Below are 26,437 nucleotides of genomic sequence, written 5' to 3' on the forward strand. Positions count from 1 at the left end.
AAACTTCTTGGTCCTTTCCTTGCTTGTCATCTCAGCCTCTCACTTTCAACGTGGATCTCAAACTAGCCTTAACAAAACAGAATAGGAGGGTTTGACTTGTGGTGTCAGAGTAAGAGAAAAAGGCTAAACTTGAAAAAAGAAAATGCAAACATCACTACTACATCTAGCTACTCAAGGTTGGGAGGGAAGTTAGGAAGGGGATAGGAAGCAGGGAGGCGGGAGGAAGTTAGGAGCCAGGGAAGTAAGAAAGGAGGGAAGTTGGTACGGGGGAGATTGATGGGTAGGGAGGTTGGGGGGTGAGATGGAGGTAGTTTGGGGGGAGGTTAGGAGGGACAGGGAGGTGAGAATGGAGGGAGGGAGGTTAGGAGGGAGAGAGTGATGGTTATGTACCCCTTGATAGAGCCTGCATCCACTGGTGTGACAGTCATTTCCACCAGTGTGACGCTGATTTCATGTCACACTACAGGACAGTGCTGTCACACCAGTGGACGTTTTCAAGATCAAGGCCAGTTTGCGGCCTAGCTATATGAGAGACAGTCTTCAATCCTGACTAACAGTGTTAAGGTTTACATTATTTTCAATAGTCAATCGATATAAATTGATGAAAATTCAGATCAATACTTAAATTACGTCACACCAAAGGACTGCATAATGGATCCCATTTCCAACAGTACACGGAAATAGCAATATTATGAAAATATTTTAGACAGAACTCACCTTGTGTGCAGTCCATGTGCTCCAGTGAGTTCTACTGAACTTTCTAGATGAAGAAGGGCCCCTCTCAGTAATAGGGTGCCCGAATTAATGCCAGTTTTTATAGAATGGCGTCACACCAGGTGGACACATGGTGGACAAAATGTAATGTGTCATAATTATTCTAAATGGGGACCTTAACCCTTGTGTTATCTTCGGGTCATTCTGACCCATCAGTCATTGTGACCCACCGTCGTATTGCGACAAATTTACCGCATACAAAAACAAAGTGAAGCATTTTCTTTTAACCGTTGGGCTGTCTCAGACCCCCCACATTGCGAAGGTTAAAAGAAAATTATTTTTATTTGTTTTTGTATTGGGTTAAATTGGGTAAACACAACGATGGTTCGTTATGAACCTTTGGGTCATGTGACCCGAAGGCAGCACAAGGGTTAAGACTTATAACCTTTAGTTTCATTAAGTTAACACTACCATAATATCTATTCAAGTATTTTTTATGTATTTAGACTTATTTTTCATTTAATTACAGTAGTTATAAGATAAGCAATGCTACCCCGGACAGTCACACCAGTGGACAAATGTCATGTTTAACCCTTGTGCTGCCTTCGGGTCACATGACCCAAAGGTTCATAACGAACCATCGTTGTGTTTACCCAATTTCACCCAATACAAAAACAAATAAAAATAATTTTCTTTTAACCTTTGCAATGTGGGGGGTATGAGACAGCCCACGGTTAAAAGAAAATGCTTCACTTTGTTTTTGTATGCGGTAAAGTTGTCGCAATACGACGGTGGGTCACAATGACTTATGGGTCAGAATGACCCGAAGATAACACAAGGGTTAAAACAAAATATTTACATATTTGAATTATAATGCTCATTAATTACAGATGTATTAGTTCTGGAAGATTAAACATTATATAAATACAGATATTTTTATGAAATATAAATTTTTATTTTTATTTGTCACCATGAACAATCATCAATTTGTAATTGTTGAGGGCCGCAAAATGAAGAAAAAATAAATCTGGGATGCTGACTATGGATGGTAACAGGAAATCGACTATGTGGGTAGACCGTACTATCTGTGCTCCACCTTCTGAATGTGCTATTTGCCATGTGCATAGTACAGTATACAAAACATCGTCGTAGATTGTTCTGTAGCGGGTGAATAAATATACTTAAAGGGGTCATTGACTGGGTTTTTGGGGTATTTCACATTGTTCCTTAAGGTCTCCGAATATGCAACATTGGTTGGGCTGAAAATGGCCCAGGTGCTGTTCTATGAGCCCTGATGCATCCTGTGAAATAACAAGAGGTTTTCTCTTTTTAGGGTAGGCTCATGAATATATAGATGAGCTGCACGCTGATTGGTTGGTTTACAACCAATCATTAGTAATTTAGCAGACATTTAGTTATTTAGCACATTTATTTACAAATAAATCTGTTTTGTCTACACAACACTGTTTTCAACAGATTGACTAGATATCATTTGAAATGATAACGTTAGTTGTTTTCACTTCTGTTGTCGAAGCAAACGGGATCAACTTAGGTGGGTAACATTAGCACTACAGATTAGCAAACAAACTATCGTGATTCAACTCAGCTTCAGTTAGCTCTAGCTATCTTGCTGAAAAATAGATCTGGACAAACATGCAGCTTGAATTGTAGATTTACATGACAACACAGGTTATTTATTTGAATGAAACACGGTCAGGAACATGAACTAACGTTAGCCCCATTGCCAATAAACTAAATCATCACACATTCTACCGATGCTAGATACAGGCAGGATACGCTAGCATTGCTAATAACTGTTAGCGACAACATCATACTACAGCTTGTGGTGAACATAAGGTCCGAACCTCTTTTCAGTAACAGCTTTATAGCAAATCCTACATTGTCCCAGGTTTTCAAAACTGTCCTCTGTGAAATGGTTTGAGCAAATGTGTATTTCAGGGTCAACCTGCACAGGGATCTTCTCATATACAAACATCACTGCCTGTCAAGTGTTTGGTTACTTAGGAAGACTCTGAAAAGTGTCAGCATTCCCTGTACAGCCTGGAACACTGCATTTACGATAGTCCATTTTCAATATCCTTTAAAAACGTCCTAACTCTCCTTTGTAATTCCCGTGGAAGTACACAGAGCAGCGTGCAGCTAAAGTAGTGTCTGAGATCCTGGGCCAGAACACCAGAGGGCTGGTCTGTATGTAATTGTTGGGGCTTGAAAAAGGTGATGCTACATTTGTGACGTCACAAATTCAGCTATTTCGAAACCGATCGTTTTACAGCTGCAGTTTCAAGTTGTGAGATTTAGATAGGAAAGAGGTGTAAATGGACTTTGAGGTTCACTGTATTTCCATTTTACCCACCGAACTGTCGTTATTCAACTATGACAAGGTAAAATTGGTTTTGCAATCAATGACCCCTTTAATTTCTAATCAAGTATTTATTAGTCGGGGCACCACCTTGAAATTGTTTCAGGAACCAAGGAAACCTATAGTTTAAGATGTAAAAATCAGTAGTCTGAAGTAATGAATTTGTTCTAAGAGTATAGAGCAGATCGTGTGAACACGCACACGTTAAAATATATTTTACAAATAAATAAATAGTAAAGGAAATATGGATAGTATCAACAAGTTAGATTATGAATTTGATATGAGAGATTGGTTTAAATGAACAGAATGAAATGGTCCAACAAATTTTACAGTCAATGATTACATCCTTACAAATCAAAAGCATAGTTCACGCCAAAGCAATGTAGGGGAGGAAAGAGCTTTAGCCATAGTTACGTCTGATCAGGGTTTATCAATGAGGTTGAGGGCTGTTTGCGTCCGAGGCACATTTGAAGAAGATCCAACATCAAAGCGCGGCTGTGCTGCAGGGATCATGAGAGTTTGTGGGATTTCAGTCGGTTGCAATTAGAATTGCGTTTTGGTTACTTCTTCTGCAGAATCGTTCAAGTAGTGTTGCAATCACTAATCTTGTTGAATCGCAGGAGAAGCTTTGCGAGAAGCTTTGCGAGATCCTTTGGAACGCCAATCCTGACGGTGTTTACCACGCCATCGTTAGTATTGCTGGACTCAGATTGATTGTCATCTCAAGAGTTTTATCGAGTTCAGAGTTAGGAGGAGGACCTGTCTGAAGTCAGAAGTTGATTGGGGGAAGCTGGGTTCTCAACTCCCCTTTCCTTCACACCTACCAAAGGTGTGAACGGGTCTCTGGCTGGTTCATAAGTGTTCAAATATTGTTACATTTACATTTATGCATTTAGCAGACGCTTTTATCCAAAGCGACTTCCACGAGAGAGCTTTACAAAAGTGCATAGGTCACTGATCATAACAACATTGCGAGCAACCAAAACATGAAGCATACATTGTGAAAAAACAAATAAGTGCGAAAGGGACATGTTATGTTATGGACATCTTTGTATACAAAATATAGTTGAATGATTGTTTTATTATGTTAGCTTCGTGTAGATACCAAGGATGACTTGGTTATCTTTCAGGAAGAAGGAGTAGTTAACTCTGTGTGGTCTGGTTGACCTCACTACAGTTCTATTGCACTTCCCGGGATGGGCCTAATCTGTGGAATCCTTTTCTGTCGCCGATGTCAGCAAAATATTTAGTGTGATCAAATTGCACTCGCGCATGATCTTGTGTTATTCCCGTATCGCTTCTTGCGTGTACTCCAGGCAGAAGCGTTGGGGATTCGTCAGCAGTGAAATGTCTTGTAATGTGTACACCCCTGTCGTCGATTCGTTGTGTAATTTTAAAATCGTACGATTTCCATGACAAGACAGACAGTTGTGTTATATTTATGGTACCACGATCCGAAGTCTTTGAATAGTCTTGCAGTCTGTAGGGGGCATTAGTTGGATCCGTGTACCTTGTGGCCATTGGTTTTTCTATTTTGACAAATGCAAAAGAGGGCTATAATATTGTCACTTTAGTAACTGAAACCCACATTTAAGTATAACGGCTTGTTTTTGGTTGTTTCGTTTTTTTGGGATAATGAAATAACCATATAAAACAAATGGTATAACAAGCCATTAATCGTTGGTTTGATTATTCCATATCCTTTACACTGGTATCTGCAAAAAATGACAAATGGGCTCGTAATATTGTCTTGTCCATTTCGGATGTCAGAACCAGATTATGGGAAAATGCTTAGTTTCCATAGTTTAGTTTTATTTTGGAATAATGGAATAACCATACAACACAAATAAGAGATGTGTCATGATTGGAGGTGTTATTACTTACATTTACATTTATTCATTTAGCAGACACTTTTATCCAAAGCGACTTCCAAGAGAGAGCTTTACAAAAGTGCATAGGTCACTGATCATAACAACGAGATAGCCCCAAACATGGCGGGTAGCCAAAACATGAGCATACATTGTGAAAAAACAAATAAGTGCCAAAGGCTAGAACCACAAGAGCATGGAGTTAAGCAAGTTGCAATTAAACAACATGAACCTCAAAAAGTGCAAGCGTGTAAGTGTAAAAAAGCAAGCAACAATAATACAGTCAGGTCCATAAATATTTGGACATTGACACCATTTTCATCATTTTGGCTCTGTATACCACCACAATGGATTTGAAATGAAACAATCAAGATGTGCTTTAAGTGCAGACTTTCAGCTTTAATTTCAGGGTATTTACATCCAAATCAGGTGAACGGTGTAGGAATTACAACACATTTGATATGTGCCCCCCCCCCTTTTAAGGGACCAAAAGTAATTGGACAATTGGCTGCTCAGCTGTTCCATGGCCAGGTGTATGTTATTCCCTCATGGGAGTTCGTTATTTCATTGATAAGGAGCAGATAAAAGGTCTAGAGTTCATTTCAAGTATGGTATTTGTGTTTGGAATCTGTTGCTGTCAACTCTCAATATGAAATCCAAAGAGCTGTCACCATCAGTGAAGCAAGCCATCGTTAGGCTGAAAAATCAAAACAAACCTATCAGAGAGATAGCAAAAACATTAGGTGTGGCCAAATCAACTGTTTGGTACATTCTTAAAAAGAAAGAACAAACTGGTGAGCTCAGCAACACCAAAAGACCCGGAAGACCACGGAAAACAACTGTGGTGGATGACAGAAGAATTCTTTCCCTGGTGAAGAAAAACCCCTTCACAACAGTTGGCCAGATCAAGAACACTCTCCAGGAGGTAGGCGTATCTGTGTCAAAGTCAAAAATTAAGAGAAGACTTCACCAGAGTAAATACAGAGGGTTCACCACAAGATGTAAACCATTGGTGAGTCTCAAAAACAGGAAGACCAGATTAGAGTTTGCCAAAAAACATCTAAAAGAGCCTGTACAGTTCTGGAACAACATCCTATGGACAGATGAGACCAAGATCAACTTGTACCAGAATGATGGGAAGAGAAGAGTATGGAGAAGGGAAGGAACTGCTCATGATCCAAAGCATACCACCTCATCAGTGAAGCATGGTGGAGGTAGTGTTATGGCGTGGGCATGTATGGCTGCCAATGGAACTGGTTCCCTTGTATTTATCGATGATGTGACTGCTGACAAAAGCAGTAGGATGAATTCTGAAGTGTTTCGGGCAATATTATCTGCTCAGATTCAGCCAAATGCTTCAGAACTCATAGGACGGCGCTTCACAGTGCAGATGGACAATGACCCGAAGCATACTGCGAAAGCAACCAAAGAGTTTTTTAAGGCAAAGAAGTGGAATGTTCTGCAATGGCCAAGTCAATCACCTGACCTAAATCCAATTGAGCATGCATTTCACTTGCTAAAGACAAAACTGAAGGGAAAATGCCCCAAGAACAAGCAGGAACTGAAGACAGTTGCAGTAGAGGCCTGGCAGAGCATCACCAGGGACGAAACCCAGCGTCTGGTGATGTCTATGGGTTCCAGACTTCAGGCTGTCATTGACTGCAAAGGATTTGCAACCAAGTATTAAAAGTGAAAATTAGATTTATGATTATGTTAGTTTGTCCAATTATTTTTGGTCCCTTAAAAAGGGGGGGGCCACATATAAAATGTGTTGTAATTCCTACACCGTTCACCTGATTTGGATGTAAATACCCTGAAATTAAAGCTGAAAGTCTGTACTTAAAGCACATCTTGATTGTTTCATTTCAAATCCATTGTGGTGGTATACAGAGACAAAATGATGAAAATTGTGTCAATGTCCAAATATTTATGGACCTAACTGTATATCTAGGCCACTCAGGGGGTGGGATATTTCTCAAAAATACTACTTTGCACAACCCATTGTATATTTATGATTGCCACATCCTCTTGTGATTTTAATGCTTCATTAGACTAGTGCTGAAAATAAATATTTACAACCATCATAACCCTCCCCACCGACCTTCCTTCTCCTAGAATACCTATGCAGGTACACCGTTCCCAGCCTCTTGGGTGTTACCAGGGCATTCGGTCGCTATAGCAACACTGAAGAACCTCTACTGTCCAAGTTGTTCCCACGGCCGGTTGGCCCTCCTTTGTCCCGCAGTGAAGAGGTTGACTTGTTGCGCCGACGCTCCTTCAATGACTTCCGCTCTATCCTGCCAAGTTCCCTGCTCAGCGTGTGTCTGGCAGACACCCTCCATCGCAAAGGCTCTTCAGTATCCAGCATGTCTCAACAGGTACTACTACTATTGTCACTTTCCACCGTTAGGGGATATCATCACTTCTTGCAAACAAGGGATTGTGCTACAGTAACTCGCTATACACATTGGCCAACAACACAGAAGCCAAGAATGTCTAATTTCTGAAACGTACTTGTGGGTGAGGTTTTTTTGTATTTTCTTTATGTTCGTAGGCTAGTCCAGAGAGGGCAGGACTGGCTCCAAGCTCTCCAGCAGACTCATCAGCACAGTACTTTGAAGGTAGGACAAAATAGTCCCTAAGTTGAAAGTTATTAAAATCAACAGAAAATGTTTATTTAAAGGCAGGGTAGGTAAGTTTTGCAAACCTAGCAATTTTTGAGTTTGAAAGCCAAAAAATCCCACCCCTCCCTTCAAAGCCACTCCTCCAAAACACATGGACGCGCTGCCTGACTACTGCCAGGATGTAGGAAGACAGACAGGAAGACAGACAGATAGACAAGTAACCCGTTCCATCATTGCATTCGGTTTGAATGCCGTCCAATCATTAGTGCTGGTCCGACCTTAAAGCCTCAAGAAACTTGGTTTGAAATATTAATTTAATTTGTGCAAGCAGCGAGCGCTGCTGCCTGTGGCAATAACGCTGCGTTCACACTGCAGCGGAGCGGGCGGCGCGGGGCGTCGGCTTCCAATTCATTTTCAATGAAACCAGGCGTTGACGCTCGCGTAGGGCATTGTGGGAAGGCGAGCGGAGCGGAGCGTTGCAAGTTGGATTTTCTCAACTTTATGTAAATGAGGAGCGTGAAAACGCTAGCGTTGGCCAATCGGATTGGTTTCTTGTTTCTTGTAACGTAGCAACTGTTCGTCATGGTAAACATTTCTAGGTTTGACAATTTCAAGATGGAAGAGAAACTTTTCGTATGTGTCTGCACACCCAGTTCTGTTCAGAACAAAGTTACTAATGTGACGAGCCTGAATTTAAAGAATACATTAAACTAATAATGCATGGTGCGTGGTTGCCGATGTCGTCATTGTTCCTAGTGTGTTTTTATAGCCTACTTTTAAATTTAGTCTCGTCACATTACGTGACTGTTCTGTGCCACTGCTAGCTCGCTAGCCCAGCCTACAAACGACTGGTTGAGTGACCGGTGGCGTAACATGTATTCTACTGTAATCTTGCACTAGTAAAATCTTGCACTTACATAAATGTTGTGTAAAAGTGGTATTTTGATCGATATTGTGAGTACATGAACCCAAATCTGCACGCTTGGCCATGACTACAACAGTGACCTTAGAGAACTACAACTCTGTATTAACTTGTCTAACACGCCCCCGAGCATGGTGTACTGTGGGAAGGCAAGCGATGCAGAGCGTTAAAAAACGCTGCAGTGTGAACGCAGCGTAAGCGCTTCTGCCTCCAGAGAAGACATCGCATTTCCGCTGTTTTTGAAGCAATTACTGGATCGATTAAAAAAAAATACTAAACGTTTCTACTCATAAACTTGGATATTCTTAATAGACATTTGGATTCGGAATAGCAGTTACTTTTATAGAAATGTGATTTACGTCTTTCTGTAATTTTCAAACTTAGCAAAGACATCCAACGGGCCAAGCTGGACTCCCTGGGCCGGATCCGGCCCGCGGGCCGTATGTTTGACACCCCTGGACTAGGCTAATAAACCCCAGTATGAGTGTGTAACTAAAGTAAGACTGTATAATGTCTACAATATATGTAGAGTGTGTGACAGACTACTTCAATCGAAAATACCTATGAGAGAAGATGGTGCAAGCTTAACACTAAATAGGAACAAAGAAGCAATAGGATACATTGAATCCATCTATAATTGGATACATTGGATGATCCATTTAATGATTCGGTGGGTCATAAAACTATTAACCAAAGGGCAATAGTAGCAAGATGATTAAAGGTCCCAAGACATGAAAACTTTAGGAGGTTATTTAACATTAATATGAGTGGCTAGAAATTTCGATAGGTGTAAACCAAGCCCTGGGTATTCTTCTCCGCCTTTGAGAAAATGAAAGCTCAAAAGCTCGGTTTTGAAAATCCTCTCCAAGTGAGAAAATCCTCTCCAATCCTCCCCATCCAAAAACAGCATGTCATGTGACCTTTAAAGAGATTAATACTTTTCTAGTATCAAATACAAAATGAATAATAACCATCCATAAGTGCTGTTAACCACAAACAGTAGGTTATCACATGAACATCGTTACCACAGTAATAAACACAATTAGTTAGGGGCCCCTCAATAAACATTACTAAAGCCGGCAATGTTAATCAATAAATGTCCCTACTCGGTACCGAGTGCTAATAAAAGGTCTCTGACGGTGCAGGCCTGATGTGAAGATGCAGCCCAAGCTGCTATACAATGGCGGCTACTAAGGTGGCGCAAAACCACAACTCCGGGGAACAAAGCTATCCCAAACTTCCAGCACTGTCCTCAATGGGTGGATTTAACAGGCTATAACAAACAATCCAGCGCAGTCCTCACAGGTGCTAGTTCACACGGGTCCAGCATTGTCCTCAGCGTGTAGGAGATATTCTGCTCGAGGCTAAACCGACTAAAACACCGGCCACAGTCACGACTACAGCAGGACTACGGCTATGCAAGAACACGGTACCCACTGAACAGTTCTCGAAACTTCAACTGAGGTGACAGTCCGTTAACCGCTCCCCATAGAGGCCGGACATACACAAAGCATAGAAGCTAAGTTTAGCTAGCTTATACAGGGTACCAACGTCAACGCACCATGACAGCTAAAGGCCGATATATGCTTCTCCGTTTTCCAAAAAACGGACACATGGGAACGCCCTCCTCTACGGGGAACACCCTCGCCGAGCTCTCGGAGAGCCCCGGAGAGCTCGACGTGCACCTCCTGAATTTTCTAACTATCCGTCGTAATTTCGGATAGTTACGGATGATGTGTGATTGGTCAGTATTAATAACCGCTTGCGTCAGGGGCGGCGTTGCCGTGATAAACAGGACGAACAGAATCCTTTGACCGCCATTGCTGTAAGTTTTTACAATTCATATTTCAGCTAAACAGTACATGTAAATCAGCATCTGAATTAAAATGTGACGAGAAATGGGCAGTGTAGTTGCTGAAAATGTGCGTATTTTATTGATGAAACGGCTAATTTGTAAATTTGCTCCGACTTCTCGATAACCTAGGTAAATAAACACTCGACGATGACTTACAAAAAAACGTTGCGCCACCTACTCTTCTGGCAGTGAATTGTTTTCAGCACCCACAGCCTACGGAGAACCATAAACGCAGTCTATCCATCCCCCATCCGTAAACGGGAGTCGGAGAAGCATATTGCGGCCTTTAGAGTCCAGCTTCTCTGTGAGCGGTCGTGTCGTAAAGAAAGAAAGAAACGTAACATCTGTACAGTGCAAGTAGACCAGGGCGTAACTTCCACCCTACCATTCAACAGAAAACCAATTACAACAGTGCAATTTTGCTATTGCCCTTGATTGACTAGTTCGTTGACAAAACACATGATACTAATTTACTTGTAATAGTAAATAGGTGTTTTCAATAATCGAGAAGGACGCTAATACAGATTGTAAAACCTGTAAGGAATGTAGATATGATTTGCATGTTAACTAGATATCTTCAGAAGCTAATTTGCATGTTAACTAGATATCTTGTTGGCAATAGTTACTAGTAACTAAAGAATAGGTACTATCTAATGAAAAATTACTAGTAAAACGGGAATAGATACTAGTAACTATTGGATTAGTTACGAGTAACTAAAAAATAGGTACTAGTATCTAATGAAAAGTTACTAGTAAAACGGGAATAGATACTAGTAACTATTGGAATAGATACTAGTTGGAAACAAATAGTAGATATCTGTAAAGCAGAGCCCCATAGAATACAATTGTAAAAATGTGCAATTTGTTACTAGTAAAACGGGAATAGATACTAGTAACTATTGGATTAGTTACTAGTAACTAAAGAATAGTTACTAGTATCTAATGAAAAGTTACTTGTAAAACTGGAATATATACTAGTAACTATTGGAATAGTTACTAGTAACTAAAGAATAAGTACTAGTAACTTCAAAATAGTGACTAGTATGTTTATAGAAATAAATGTTAAAACGGCGTCTTCTGTGAGGTGTGGTCTTCAGCAGCTAATTTGCATGTTAACTAGATATCTGCAGAAGCTAATTTGCATGTTAACTAGATATCTTCAGAAGCTAATTTGCATGTTAACTAGATATCTTGTTGGCAATAGTTACTAGTACTTATTGCTTTCGGGATATGTCGGAATAGTTACTAGTAACTAAAGAATAGTTACTAGTATCTAATGAAAAGTTATTAGTAAAACGGGAATAGATACTAGTAAATATTGGATTAGTTACTAGTAACTAAAGAATAGTTACTAGTATCTAATGAAAAGTTACTAGTAAAACTGGAATAGATACTAGTAACTATGGGAATAGTTACTAGTAACTAAAGAATAAGTACTAGTAACTTTAAAATAGTGACTAGTACGTTTGTAGAAATAAATGTTAAAACGGCTTGCCATATCAAGACCTTGAGACCAAATTAAAGCATTTACAAAGGGTTCACAGTGTTACTTTAGATGAAAGGGAGAAACAAGAAATAAAAGAGATAAGGAATGAGATAGAGGAAATGAGCACACAGTAAATACAAAATACATTTATATTTCTGAAACAATGTTATTATGAGGTTGGAGGTAAGGCAATGAAGCTTCTGGCATACAAACTAAAAAAGCAGCAAGCAGACAATACAATTTCTAAGATACGAAACCCAGAATCTGGGGAAATAGAACACAGACTGGGAAAAATCCAACAAAGCTTTGAAAAGTTCTACAAAACACTATTCTCAGCAACATATTGATAATTCTCCTCACATTGATGCATTTTTGGCGTCACTTGACTTACCCTTTATTTCTGAAGAACAAAATGAACAATTAGCATCAGAAATAACGACTGAGGAATTAAACGCAGCCATCTCTAGGTCGAAAGCAAATAAGTCACCAGGCCCAGATGGCTTTACTGCCGAATGGTACAAATCCATATCGCATAGTGCGACCAAAATGTGTACGGGTGTGACAAAAAAAAATCCTAGGTCGCACCGGTGCAACTAACCTCCTCGCATCCGCTGTCTCTCCACAAACGAAGCGTTTGTTCCAGAGAATGTCTAATATAGGGAGAACTTCCACTCTCGGGAAACTTCCGGGTTCTGAACTGGTTGCAGTTCCATGTGAGGGCGCTAACGAGCGAGTGGAGAATGAATGGAGGTCTATGGAGCTATACCACTAAAAATCCACTTTAGCTCCATAGACTCCCATTCAACATGCACTTGCTCGCGATCACCCCCAGTGGAACTCTGGTGGAACTGCAGCCAAATTCGGTACAATGGGGCTTAATAGGGAGTGGCAAGGCTCTCCTTAAACAGGCTCTGGTTTGTTCTCCTTTGAAGGAACTCACTCAAGGTTGGATCATATCGTGGTCTAAACCAATCAGAGACAGAGATGGGGCGGGTCTTTGGGGCGGGTCTCTGCCTACTTCCTGTAGGCCTACACTGCTCCGTGCTGTGTGATTGAAATTACGACCTGAGCACCAGAGAGTCAGTTCAGCAGACCTGGGCATTGTACGGCCCGCAGGCCACAACCGGCCACGGACTGTCTCAATCCAGCCCGCGTGAGGTAAATCAAAAATTTTAAATAAATAAATGTGTTGAGCGGTTGTAAATATGTAGTCCTGAAAGACTACAGTGATCAGGCGATTTACATATGTGCGCTTGCGCAACCTCACCGACAGGAGAGTTAGCTGTTGGTTAGCCCTCGAAAATGAAAAACTAAAGGTTGATACAGAATGGCACAACAGGCAGGCTAACTCATATTCATCTGGTTCATACAAGGACATGAAACTTCTTCACAATTGTAAAGATAGTTTAACTGCCCACACAAAGATTCTTAACCCAACATTTAAGACTTAAGTCTTCAATCTGACTCCATATACTTTTAAGAGGCCATTCAGTCTTCATACAGATAACTGATTACGCTAGATTAAATGTTTATGACCATGGTTACCGCTAACCACCACACTCATTATTTTGTCTTTGTAATGGTCAGTAGTTTAGATAACATGAGACTGGTCACCACCATTTTAGCATTAGGAAATTCAATTTAAAAAATAAGGTTTCTACAGAATCAAAAGTAATCCAATCCAAATCCTTCATTCATTTCCTCCATAAACGGATACACTTGAAAACAAAATAACTTGATAAAAGCATCTGCCAAACTAAAATGTGATTTTCATTAGGACCTGTTATAGCCTACTAGGCTATGTTACGGTGCGCTAGTAGAAGAAATAGGAGGGCTACTTAGAAAGTATCCTACAATGGATAACCTGTAGGTTTTAAAAGCAAACTTGAAGATGGAAGGTTATCAGTTTGATTACCACTTTAGAAAATCTAGTTTTTACACTTGCAAATCTGTACGACCCTAATTTGTCTTCATACAGATCATTCTCCTCAGGCTGTCCCTTCTTTAAATAAATGAAAGTAATATTTGATTTCAAATCATTAGATAAAATTTCAGTCTGTGAAATTATTAAGCATTTTGCTTTTAATATTCAGTTGATTCAATGAACATTTCCAATTCAAAAATGAAATTTTGATTCAATTTGAGCTAGCATGAAAATCTATCCATATTGTAACTCTAAACAGTGCATCTGAAGAACCAGTGTGTCTCTAAATATTGACATAGTATCTTCTCCATGGTTGTTTGACCAAAAATCACTCCCATAAAAAAACCTTGAAAAAAGAAACCACCATGCAACGCGTCATGCCATTTTGCTGCAACAAAACGCTCAAATGAATGGAACATCTGTTTTGCCTCAGTATGTTGGAACTTTTTCTTGGGATTCCTTCCTCCCTCCTTCCCTTCCACCCTCTATACCTTTCTTCCTTCCCTCCTATTTCTCTCTCTACAGGTTCCTATCTCCCAGACGGTAGTGCGGTGGACCCAGACTACTACTTCTCCACTATCAGCTCCAGTTTCTCCATGTCTCCTCTCTTCACTGGAAGCAGCTGCAGAGAGTTTGAGGTTCCTTTGGATATGCTCAGGCAGCTCTTAAACATGGTCAGTTCCTACCGAGATGGGTGCGGTCAAAATTATAAATATAGCTGCAAGCAGCAATGGAGGATTCCTCCTGACATTTGCAAAAATGTCAAAATGTAGTATATCACACGTACACAACATTGTTCCTAATTATTGCTAAATAACAAATATGAAAACATGTATCCTACACATCTGTATCGAGTTTCAAGTCAATTAAAGCTACAGTTCATGAAAAGAATATTTGTGTTGGTTTTCCCAAATCATGGCAAACTGATGGGGCTTTTGGATTTATACGGTAGAAATGCAATCAGTAAATTTATCTTTCAATTTATCGAGGTGAATCAAAGTTGAGTGCTACAGCGTGAATCCATCTTGAACCATGTCAACTGATGTTGTCATTGCATCATGCTACAGCAGTCAACACATTTGAAGACACTGCAGGAGACTGTATGCTCTGTCAATGTATTAGCAACACTGAACAAATCTTTAAAGTGAACAAAATTTACTGAATCCTCCCTCATAAAGATAGAAACTAGGAAGCAGTTCATAATTGTTTCCGCCACAAATCCAATGGAAGAATGTAATAGAATGTATGTGGTTTTCAAGAGTGATTTGAATTACAAGGGTTTTATGTCCATTGTTAAAGACATGCTGTGACATAAAAGAAGTTAGGCCAACAGGTGGAGGATGAAAGGGAATGTTTGAGGCCTCTGATTACCCTGTGGGGTAGCTTACCCTTGGGGGTGGGAATTTTCTACATTCTCCCAATTAAGACTTATGACAGAAGGGTGAAGTACTTGAAAGGGTCAGTTGGAGACTTAGAGTATGTGTTGTTGAAACAGCTGTTTGATCTTTTCCTGTTAAGACATTTATTGTTTACAATCCATTGTGGAGAAGAATGTATTTATTAACTGTACTCTGCTAAACGACACTTGCGTTACGTGTCCTCCAGCGGATCAGTCACAGAGTGCTCTCTTAAGCACTTAAAAATATTGAAGGGGAGGGGGGGGGGGGTGTCGCCTGAAGGAGCTGAAGCTCTGCCCCCTCGAATTTATTGAATTTAGCAACAACAGCAACAACTAGCTAAATCAATTGCAGATATCAGAACAGACCTACTTGCAGTCTCCTGAGTGTTTTATGTGTTAATTACTTGGTCTTTGCATCATACCAGCTGAGTAACAGAATGTAGGTTATGATTCTGATTCTGATTCTGATTATATACGTAGATAGGTGGCTGTGACGTTGATAGGTTGGGTTTTGCCCCGCTTAAACAAAACTTGAGCTGAAAACGGGTGAGAAACTGTTCAACGGTCTAACTCCACATTTCAGTGCGACAAAGTCTTGAGCTTTGCACATGCTTTCAGCAACTCATTTCACATGTATATAATGTACTGAGAAGCAAATCATGGAATTTGCTTTACAGATTTAATGGTACTGAATAAATAATTTGTATTAATACGGCATCCTGACTATTTGGGTATACAGTGTCTTCAGAATTCTTCCACTACAAGAACCCTTTGTTTAAGTTGATGCATCAGTGATCAGAACTTTATGGTGAATGGAATTCTATTTTCCCTGAAATTAAAACAAAATGCCCACCACTGACAGTTTCTACTACAAACTACAAATGCAACAGCTTGGGTAGCCACTTAGTTTGCTAGTTTACACCCTTAGGGTGACTACCTAAGGCTACCCAGGCTATAAGCTATCAACACACTAATGAACAGAAACTCAGCAATTCAGAGTTAAACAATGCTTTTTCGAACTACATTAATCCCCCAACAGGGTCCATTAGTCCTGCTGCAAAGCATGCTGGGAACCAAGAGTGTTTCTACTACAATATTGTAGTGCTATTGAAAAACTTTTTTAGAAGGGCCAGATTTGATAAAGTGTCAAGGGGCCGGACATTACTTTTTGATATTCAGTTTATATCACACGCAGTTTATATCACAGTTTATATCACACGCAGAACTTCATCAACTCTTATCATTTTACGTCATCCAGACTCGGATTTTACCAAGATCCACGATATCGAAGCTTCCAAATGTATACTTCTTTTGTGGGGGAATTTTCACCTCAAACACCTTCAAATACCAAACAGCAATTATTATTAGTTTTGCATCCATAAAAAAAGTGTTACAACTAAAAAACTTTCTGCGGATGTAAATCTTTTTCTACGGATACAAAACAATTTCTACAGATGCAAAACTTTTTCTATGGATGCAAAACTATTTCTATGGATGCAAAATATTATTGACTCTAATTTGACTCCATAAAGATCCACCAGGGACTTTGCTTCAAGCCAAGGAGTGAGGGGTGGGGGCTTGGTCAGGCCAGCCTCGCCAGGAAGCCATGGATATGTGTGCATGGCCCCAAGCTTGCGCGTGTCAGGGCCCTGGATGTGTCAGTGAGAATTTGGCACATGTAAGGGGAGGAAGGCAGACATTCATTGGCAGAGGCCCTAGCATTTAGCCAAGCATGCATATTTCAAATATGTGACACGCTTTGGTGAAAAGGGGCCGTTGCTAGCCAAGGTCATTTCTCAGTTTATTACAGATTGTGAAAGTGCAGATTGTAAGCTTTCAAATGATGTGTCATTCATTGAAATCTAAAAATAGTTGGAGAAGATACACATATCTGAATGTTTGTAAACCTGAAATCCTCAAGCAGAGAAATCCTCCTTCAAAGATTCTAGACCTTTTCACGCCTTCAGACAGGGTGTGATTGTTTTTGTGTTAATCATTAGAAGCACAGAGCGCTGTTCATTTCACCCGAGTGAAGAGAAATAAATATATAGAAGAATAGAATAATATTTATTTTGGTAAATTTTACACCAAAAACAACTGACCACACAGCCACGAAAGTGGTTAAATAATACAAAATCATTACATCAACAATAAAACAAAATCAAACTTAATATTCTCTGACCGAAAAAAGTGTGTAGGCAGAAGCCGTAGCTTATTGTGCCTACCCTTTATACTTAACAAGGCCTTACCCTTACTCTACCCAAAAAAGCAATGAAACAAACAGAAATATAATATAATAATATAAATATAGCTGCAAGCACCAATGAGGGGGCCAAGCAGCTAAAAAGACATTTTAGACATCCACAGAACAGGGTTCCAAGTACACATAGCAAGTTTGGTGTGAATCCATCACAGATTTGCTGAGATACGACCCAACTTCCTGTTGGGCGGGTTCGTCAACGATTTTGATTGGCTGGACAAACCGGACAAACTGTAAAAAAAAATCAAAAAACCATGTGATAACTTTGTGAGGATTGGTCTGAAGATAATCTGAGCCACAATTGGCGAAGATTGGATAAAATCTGTAGAGTCGTTTTTTTTTTCATGAATAAAGAATTGGTGGCCGTATCAATTTGGCTGGTATCGCAAGTTAACGTGTTATCCATGGGATTTCACAAGATATCACAGGACAAAGAAATCACTTAATTAAGGCAAACAAATCAACAGTTATTGGCTGAAATGATTTTTTGCTTTTTGCAGCGCCCCCTAGAGTTTGAATGGCATGACCTTTGTGGACCTCTTTAGAACACTGTTCCGAATCCCTATAGGGTTTGGTGTCAATGCAGCAAATATTTGCTGAGATATGACCTCAATTAGTTGCCAAATTTGATATTCTGTACCGACAAACAATTAAAAACCCATATGATACATTTTGCGAGGCTCAGTCTGGAGATCATCTATGGCAATTTTGAAGAAGATTTGACAAAAAATTTAGGAGACGATTTTGTATTATAAAAAGTCGCCGAAGCTATTTGAGCTCAGTCCCATCTCGGATTTTGCAAGTGTAGTCGAAAGACAAATTGCTGCAACCTATTTATTGGTATTTGCTTGGCGAAATTGAGAGCCAATTTACATCATACATTTCATAGAAATATACACCACATTCATTGTTTCAGTTGAACCTAATTCCCACATTTCCTTTGAGTTTAATATTGTTTCGTTAGATCGTTCATTCATTCATTCATTCATACAGTAGGCTAGGCTAGTGTCGTAGGGGTGAACTAGCCAGTGAACTAGCAAAATAAATGACAAATGTATATGATGAGCTTCCCCTATTTGAAAGACCAGCAGCCGCCACTGCCCCCGGTAAGTTGTACAGCTGAGCTATCTTACTACTAGACTACCGCTGTATGGGAATCGCTGGAGCTAACAAGTTGAAGGGCGTACAAAAATACAGGGTGTTGATATCCCAGCCTGGAAACATAATTTTATCACCCTGGCCTCACCTTGGTATTTGCCTGTGCCGTTTCTACTACTGTCTTGCCGTTTTAGGTAGCTAGCTCAGCTAAACTAATGTTCTACTATAGGTAATCACACATGGGTTTATGACGTTCGGCAAGCACACCCAAATAAATATGAGAGAGAATATAGGTTGAGCCTTGCCAAGGCAAGCACACCCAATAATAATAAATAAATAATATATATATGAGAGACAATATACAGTTTTACCCTAGGTTTTGTGATCTGGCGCTATGTAAAAATAAAATATATATGTATACAAAATTTAATTTTTTTTTTTATTAACTTGACCTTCTTCCAGGGGGGGGGGGGTGCCGTTGGAGGGGCGGGGCGCCCCCCTAATATAATGGTAGGGGAAACACTGATATAGGTTGCGCCTTTCCAAAGCATACACCCAATAAGAAAAGGTAGAAACCAAATAGGTAGCTTTGCAGCTTTGCTGTAAGTCAAATGACCCAAACAACACTTTAGACATCCTCAGAACAAGGTTCCGAGTACATGTAACAAGTTTTATGTCAATGCAGCAAAGTTTTGCTGAGATATGACTTCACATCCTGTTTTGGAGTCTTTGTTGCCGACTTTGATTGGCTGTACCGGACGGTAAACGGTTTTGAAAATCCAAAAACCATGTCATAACTTTTGTGAGGCTTGGTCTGAAGATAATCTGTGCCAAATATGTTGAAGGTTGGAACAATTTGGGACTTTTCTTTAATTCAAAATGGTGGCTGCATCAGTTTGGCTGGTATCACAAATTAATGTGTCAGACATGGGATCTCCCATGTCTAACCAAAACAAAATGAGCCTTTGCAGTTTCGCTGCTTGACACCTAATAATACTAATATTAAAACCCAAAAAAACAATAGGTGCCTTCACAGGTTCGCTGCTTGGCCCTCAATAAGAAAAGGTAGAAACACAATAGATGTTAATAATAATAATACAAGAAACACAATAGGTTTCCTCCTATCGGAGGAATCCTAATTAGTTCTGTCATGAAGTATTGTGGCTCTGTTGCATTTATCATGTTTAGTGTTTGTGTATAACCGTCATTTCTTTGAACAGGTTGAACAGTTTGTCTCTGAATCGTTTTTGAAACTCTTGGATGACACCTTGATGGATCTGCTGGAGGTTGTTTTTAAGTATATTTCCTAAAAATAATAGAATTATTTTGAAAACCCTTAACAACAATACTAAAAGGCTTTCTGGTTTATTTTCATCTAGCTGAACCCTAGTATCCACCTGGACTATAAGACCTTCAGTGATCCTCTGTACGTGGCCATATTCAAGATGCTAAGAGACACCCTCTATAATCTGAAAGGTAAGAACACATTGGGATAACAGTCGTTCAATTTCAGCATAACATGAGGAGAGAGAGGAGAGAAAAAAAGGCAACCCCCAGACTATGCTCCTAGAGGAATACAGTGTGGGAACAGGCAAAAAACACCTCAGCACATACATTGTACAACATTACAGAACCACATGACTTGCAACGGGGATGGGGGGAGGGGTATGGACAAGCAGCATCTGGACCTGCAGCCATAATAGGCGCTGGTCACAGACCCGCCAGCCACACCGGGGGAACAAGCAGGCGAAGGCGTTGGATGGGGGAAGGGGTGTGATAGCATATCTGTAGTAGATGAAAGTTAGTGTATGAGTGTGCCTGGGTTGGCGCCTTTGCCTAGGCCACAATCAGTCAGATTCTCAGTTCGCAGATAGTATTGCCATGGAGACATCCTTGGTCATGACCCAAGACAGAGACGCAATCCACAGGTGTCTGTGGGAGGGGGAAGAGAAGAGACTACAGAGAGTCTCACTTCAGCGCTCTCCAGGGGAGTTGTTGTTCCAGCAACGGCCTTGGCCAAGGCCTGACCTGGTTACGGGGCCGAAAGCAGATAAGATTGGGGTAGTTATTTGGTCGAGTAGGTGCCTTCAATTCCACGTCTACTCATCATTATGGCCTCCAAGTCGGTTCACTTTCCTTTGCAGAGCCGCTAGCTTCTCCATGATGTTATCCAAATTGCGTTCAACGCGTTGTAGTCACAGTCTGAGTGCCACCAGCTCTGCCCACCGCATCAATCAATCAATGTCGAGCAGCCTTACGGGGCTTTTGACAGCTGCAGCCGTTTCTTTAATTTTCCGATATAGCAGGCCAGCGCCCAATCCAATCAGCAAAAAGCCTGTAATCATGGTTGCGAATAGAAAGATGTCTTCAACGTCCTCCACGGAAAGCACCGCTAGGCACACGACACGCCACTTCTCCCACGCGTCCATCGAGTAGCCAGCTGCGAACGTCCCGTCAGGGCAGTTAGGTTCCCCCGAACCCAAGCTTCTCTTCGAGAAGATGGTGTCAATTGCGTTGAGAGACCAGCTAATCAATTCCATGCTTCTTGCTTCGGAGAGTGATGCGGAGAGTCTCTCGAGTATATACAAGACAAGACAATACGATAGAAGCCAAGCAGGGAAGGTCAGGGGAGGGCGAGAAAAAAAAGACTGCCTTCGTCGAGAGCCAGAGAGAGAAGCTTGCAAGCTTTGTAGCGTGATCAGCCAGACCACATACAGCCAATATCCTGTTACACCTGTGGAGTCTGATCCAACCACATCAGACAAACCTAATCAGCCCTCTTGACTCCCTCAGTATGCTGATTACCCACACAATGCTAAGGGACCATAGAGTTGAAAATCTCACAAGCAAAGCTCTGGAAACAAAACAGAAAGCAAGCCGTAGAAGGTAACTCAAAAGGGGTGATCTGAAAAACGTAGTCAAGAAAGGCAGGGTCCGAGATCGGGAAGGCAGTCCAGTATGTCCAGGGAAGGGTAGGGCAGCGGCTCAACGTGGCTGGAACAAAAGAGTGTATCGCAGGATATGGAACTGGTCTCAAACATCACAAAATTCTTCGGCAAAGACGGAGGGAATACAGAGGATATTTATAAGGGGTGTAATCAGCGCACAACAGGGAACAGGTGGTGAGGAGGAAAAAGCTGCTGACAGAAAGATGCGCTTCAGCTGAGCACTGCCATGAACCAGCACTCTCCAGAGGTTGCAGAACGCAGCAGCCCGCCTGGTCCTCAACCTACCCAGACGCTCCCATGTTACCCCGCTCCTCATCTCCCTTCATTGGCTACCCATTACGGCCCGTATCAGATTCAAGACCCTGGTACGATTCTTGTGCTTCCATTGATGTACACCATTTCAAGATCGAGTTGCAACAGCAAGTACACTCAACGTCTTTGGGATATACTACCTTTGTTGAAAAGTGTGAGGAGTAACTATTTACTTACCTAATACGGCTGTCCACAGCTGTCCAGTTATGCAAAACATCCCAACAAAAATGGTCTGGCTACATTCCCAAAGGTAAACAAAGCAAACGCAAACGATTCTACTCACCCTAAAAGGTTCCCAAAGGTCCGAACTATCTGACCATGTCAAGTAGTTCGTCCAAAACAATGTATTACCTCCATACCAAGCCACGATCTTGTTGCATCATTCTGCCTTCGCCATTTCAGTCAGTCACGCACTATCGCTCATTGAAGGAGTTCTGCTTCGAATATTTACGATCAGGATGGCCGCTAAACTCTGACCTTTCGATAGAAACCTCGTTTGACCCAATAGGAGCTTCCATGCCCTGGCGATAAGCAAACTCAACCTCATTGATCAACCCTGATCAAACGTAACTATGGCTAATGCTCTTTCCTCTCCGACATAGCATTGGCGTGAGCTATGTTTCTGATTTGTAAGGATGTAATCTTTGACTGTACAATTTCTGTCTTCCTTTAAAGTGGTCATTGACTGCAAAACCGAGTTTACCTTGTCATAGTTGTGTAGGGGGTTAAATATTAGCCAAACAACTAAAAACTAATTCCCCTATGGTTTAAAGGAAGATGGGAATTGTATTGTATAGTGTATTGGCATGAACCAAATAATGCCAATAAATAGAATTAAGGTTATTTGACTATGGGTTAAATCAGAGCAAGAATGGTCAAAGTAAGGTTAAAATGAAATACACATTTAATAACATCGCAAATGAATTAAATCAATTACAAGGCAAACATGTTACAAAATGAAGGCTTTAAATCTTACCTACTCTACCATGTTGATGTTAGCAAGGAGTAGGACAGTAGGACAAGCCAGAGCTGAGAAGAAGGTCTCAGGAGATGAAGAATCCACAGAACAATGCATTACAATTCCCTTTATACAAGACAACCAATCAGACCAAATCTTGAATGGGGTGTGAGAACCATCAAGTTCAGACCGTCCAGAAACTCCAGACTTTAGCATATGAGAGGTGGGGGCAGCTTGAAGACCACCCTTACAGTTGAATAACGACAGTTCGGTGGGTAAAATGGACATACAGTGATCTCAAAGTCCATTGACACCTCTTTCCTATTTAAATCTCAGAATTTGAAACTGCTGCTGTAAAACGAGCGGTTTCAAAAAGTCCACCTTTCTGTACCTTTGTCACGCCCCACAATTTGCTGCACGATGCTCTGTGTACTTCCACGGAATTACAAAGAAGAAGGTTTTTCAAGGATATTGAAAATGGACTACGGTCGTAAATGCAGTGTTCCAGGCTGTACAGGGAATTCTGACACTTTTCAGAGTCTTCCCAAGGAACCAAACACTCAACGGGCTGTGATGTTTGTCTATGAGAAGATCCCTGTGCAGTTCGACCCTCAATTACACATTTGCTTGAACCATTTCACAGAGGAGAGTTTTGAAAACCTGGGACAATGTAAAGCAGGATTTGCTATGAAGCTGTTGCTGAAAAGAGGTGCTGTTCCGACCGTATGTTTATCACAACCGCAAGCTGTAGTATGATTTTGTCGCTAACAGTTATTAGCAATGCTAACATATCCTGTATCTAGCATAGGTAGAATGTGTGATGATTTAGTTTATTGGCAATGGGGCAACTGGCAACGTTATTTCATGTTCCTGACCGTTTCATTCGAATAAAAAACCTGTGTTGTAAATCTACAATTCACGATGCATGTTGTGAAGCACGGAGACAGACTCCAACAGAGAAGGTAAGCCGAAGGGTTTTAATAGCACCTTTTGGTACAAAACAAAAACATTAAAGAAAAGAGTTATGTCGGCGTGTCTCTTCTTCTTCAAGGGTCTTTGCCTCTGGCCCTCCTGTCTCATTCGTTTGGTCTCTTCTCTCCTTACGGCGAGTCTGTGTAGCATAAAAACCACATCAACCAACATATCACCCCATTTTGTCCCCTTTTGTACTCACCAGGAGTGGGGTAGATGAGCAACAGGTGTGCCTCGTTGAGGCTTTGCTTCGGTAACGAGGCCAACGGGCTGCCAGGCCCACGGCTGACAAGGCCCCCTTGTCACAATGTTTGTCAGGTTATTTTTTATTAGTTAGCAAGACAGCTCACTGAAGCAGAGTTGTGTCACGATAGTTTGGTTGCTAAGCTGTAACATTACCAACCTAAGTCCATCCCGTTTGCTTTGACAACAGAAAAAAACTAACGTTATCGTTAGTTTTAACGTTTAAGTTAACGTTAAATTTTTGTTGACGTACTTCTGTAGTGGCATAATGTTATTATACCAAGCGGGGAGTGTTCTGCCTTCTCTAGGAAATGCCTAAATACTGCCACCTAGTGGACAGCGCACACTAGGGAAGAGGCAGACTTGTTTCTTTTTGTTTAGTGGATGTTCCACGCTAGTTTTGATGTTGTGTTTGATGTTTTGTAGTGCTAACGTTACCCACCTAAGTCGATCATGTTTGCTTCGACAACAGAAGTGGAACAACAAATGTAATCATTTCAAATGATATCTAGTCAATCTGTTGAAAACAGTTGTGTAGACACAATAGATTTATTTGTATGTTTTTATTTCAAGTCTCCACCTTCGATGTTTCAGTGAGTGCTGTTGGCGATGTTGCGTCACTGCTCCGTAGCTTCACTCGTTGTAAACCAACGCAGCTCATCTATATTGAGCATACCATAAAAGGGATAAAGCCTCTTGTTTTATTCCAGGGCTATTTCACAGGGTGCATTAGGATAGAACATAGAACAGCGCCCGGGCCATTTTCAGCCCAACCAATGTTACATACCCTATTCGAAGACCTTAACCCTTGTGTTCTCCTCGGGTCGTTCTGACCCATCAGTCATTGTGACCCACCGTCGTATTGCGACAACTTTACCGCATACAAAAACAAAGTGAAGCATTTTCTTTTAACCGTCGGGCTGTCTCAGACCCCCCACATTGCGAAGGTTAAAAGAAAAGTATTTTTATTTGTTTTTGTATTGGGTAAAATTGGGTAAACACAATGATGGTTCGTTATGAACCTTTGGGTCATGTGACCCGAAGGCAGCACGAGGGTTAAGGAACTGTGTGAAATACCTTATAAAATCAATAAATTGCCCCTTTAAGGTTATTTCACTCCTGCTTACCGTTAAATAGCTGCCAGGTGCGAGTTCTGCCATTTTCTGTCCTGCATTCGAAGACTGCGATTCTCTTTTTTATCAAAGTTTAATATATAGTGTATATATATAATATGTATAGTTTATACATATATATATATTAGGGCTGTCGAAGTTAACACGATAACACATTAACGCGATCTCACTTTAACGCGATAAAGGAAAATTGTGCCGTTAACGCAGGTTTCTTTTTGAGATTACATTTCCTAAATATATAACAATGTGTATGTTATTGTACAGCCTATGTGTGAGTGAATAAAACTCCCTCCAATTTCCTCTTGTTATCCTCCAGTTATTTGAAGTTAAGTACACCATTTTAATGTTATTTCACAAAGAAATATTTGATTGGGGTAAAATTTGAACAATATAAATACATTGAATACATTTGCGACTAATCGAGATTAACTATATGAAATAATGCGATTAATCGTGATTAAATATTTGAATCGCTGGCAGCCCTAATGTCTATCTATAAATATATATATATATATGTGCAAAATAACAACAAGAATGTTATTATACAAAGTGCATTTGTTTCACATACATTTGTGTGTAGACAATGGTATAAGCACAATTCTTACGTCCCATTATTTTAGAGCAGCAACAATAATTTACGATTGCAAATATTATTTACGATTATCTGCTTGCTATGTTTTGTAAAACTGTTGTGTAATACCATCCTTTTATGGTATGCTCATGAATATATAGATAAGCTGCACACTGATTGGTTGGTCTACACCAGTGAAGTTGCGGAGCAAAGACGCAACACGGCCAACATTCACTGAAACATGAAGGTGGAGACTTGAAACAAAAACATACAAATAAATCTATTGTGTCTACACAACACTGTTTTCAACATATTGACTAGATATCATTTGAAATGATTACGTTAGTTGTTTCCACTTCTGTTGTCGAAGCAAACAGGATCGACTTAGGTGGGTAACGTTAGCACTACAAAACATCAAACACAACATCAAAAATATAGCTGCAAGCAGCGATGCGGGTTCCTCCGCAAAATGGCAAAATATTATAAACATGTACACTGTAGAAGATCGAGACAACAAGAGAGCAAAACTACTTCATGTTTGGCCAACAATAATAGGCTGAACGGGGATTTGAACTCATGAGCATAAGGTTACTAGTCAGTCTCTCTAGCCTCTCTGCTACACACCAACTGCTGAGATTTTATGATTAGTAAGGGCTGATTATTAACTTTTTATAGGATACTGAAACTCTTCTTGAGTTGATCTCCTTCCAGACTCTTAGTCAATGCACAACAAACAATAGTCATGTGGGCAACTCGGCTAGGGCAGCACT

General features: G+C 40.5%; 1 protein-coding gene and 1 pseudogene across 3 annotated transcripts in view; one reads left to right on the top strand and one right to left on the bottom strand.

The window, feature by feature from the left end:
* The window catches only part of LOC134039102 (uncharacterized), a 267,969-nt pseudogene that overhangs the window by 97,506 nt on the left and 144,026 nt on the right, over positions 1–26,437 (bottom strand).
* The window catches only part of pi4kaa (phosphatidylinositol 4-kinase, catalytic, alpha a), a 178,345-nt gene that overhangs the window by 16,436 nt on the left and 135,472 nt on the right, over positions 1–26,437 (top strand). For all 3 annotated transcript variants that reach the window (XM_062484623.1, XM_062484625.1, XM_062484626.1), the window contains exons 6-10: positions 7,078–7,340; positions 7,517–7,583; positions 14,299–14,447; positions 19,751–19,816; positions 19,910–20,006. In XM_062484623.1, the coding sequence (XP_062340607.1) occupies positions 7,078–7,340; positions 7,517–7,583; positions 14,299–14,447; positions 19,751–19,816; positions 19,910–20,006 (642 nt within the window). The remainder of the gene's footprint in view (positions 1–7,077; positions 7,341–7,516; positions 7,584–14,298; positions 14,448–19,750; positions 19,817–19,909; positions 20,007–26,437) is intronic.

This window comes from Osmerus eperlanus, chromosome 18, assembly GCF_963692335.1.
Source record: "Osmerus eperlanus chromosome 18, fOsmEpe2.1, whole genome shotgun sequence".
Taxonomy (NCBI): domain Eukaryota; kingdom Metazoa; phylum Chordata; class Actinopteri; order Osmeriformes; family Osmeridae; genus Osmerus; species Osmerus eperlanus.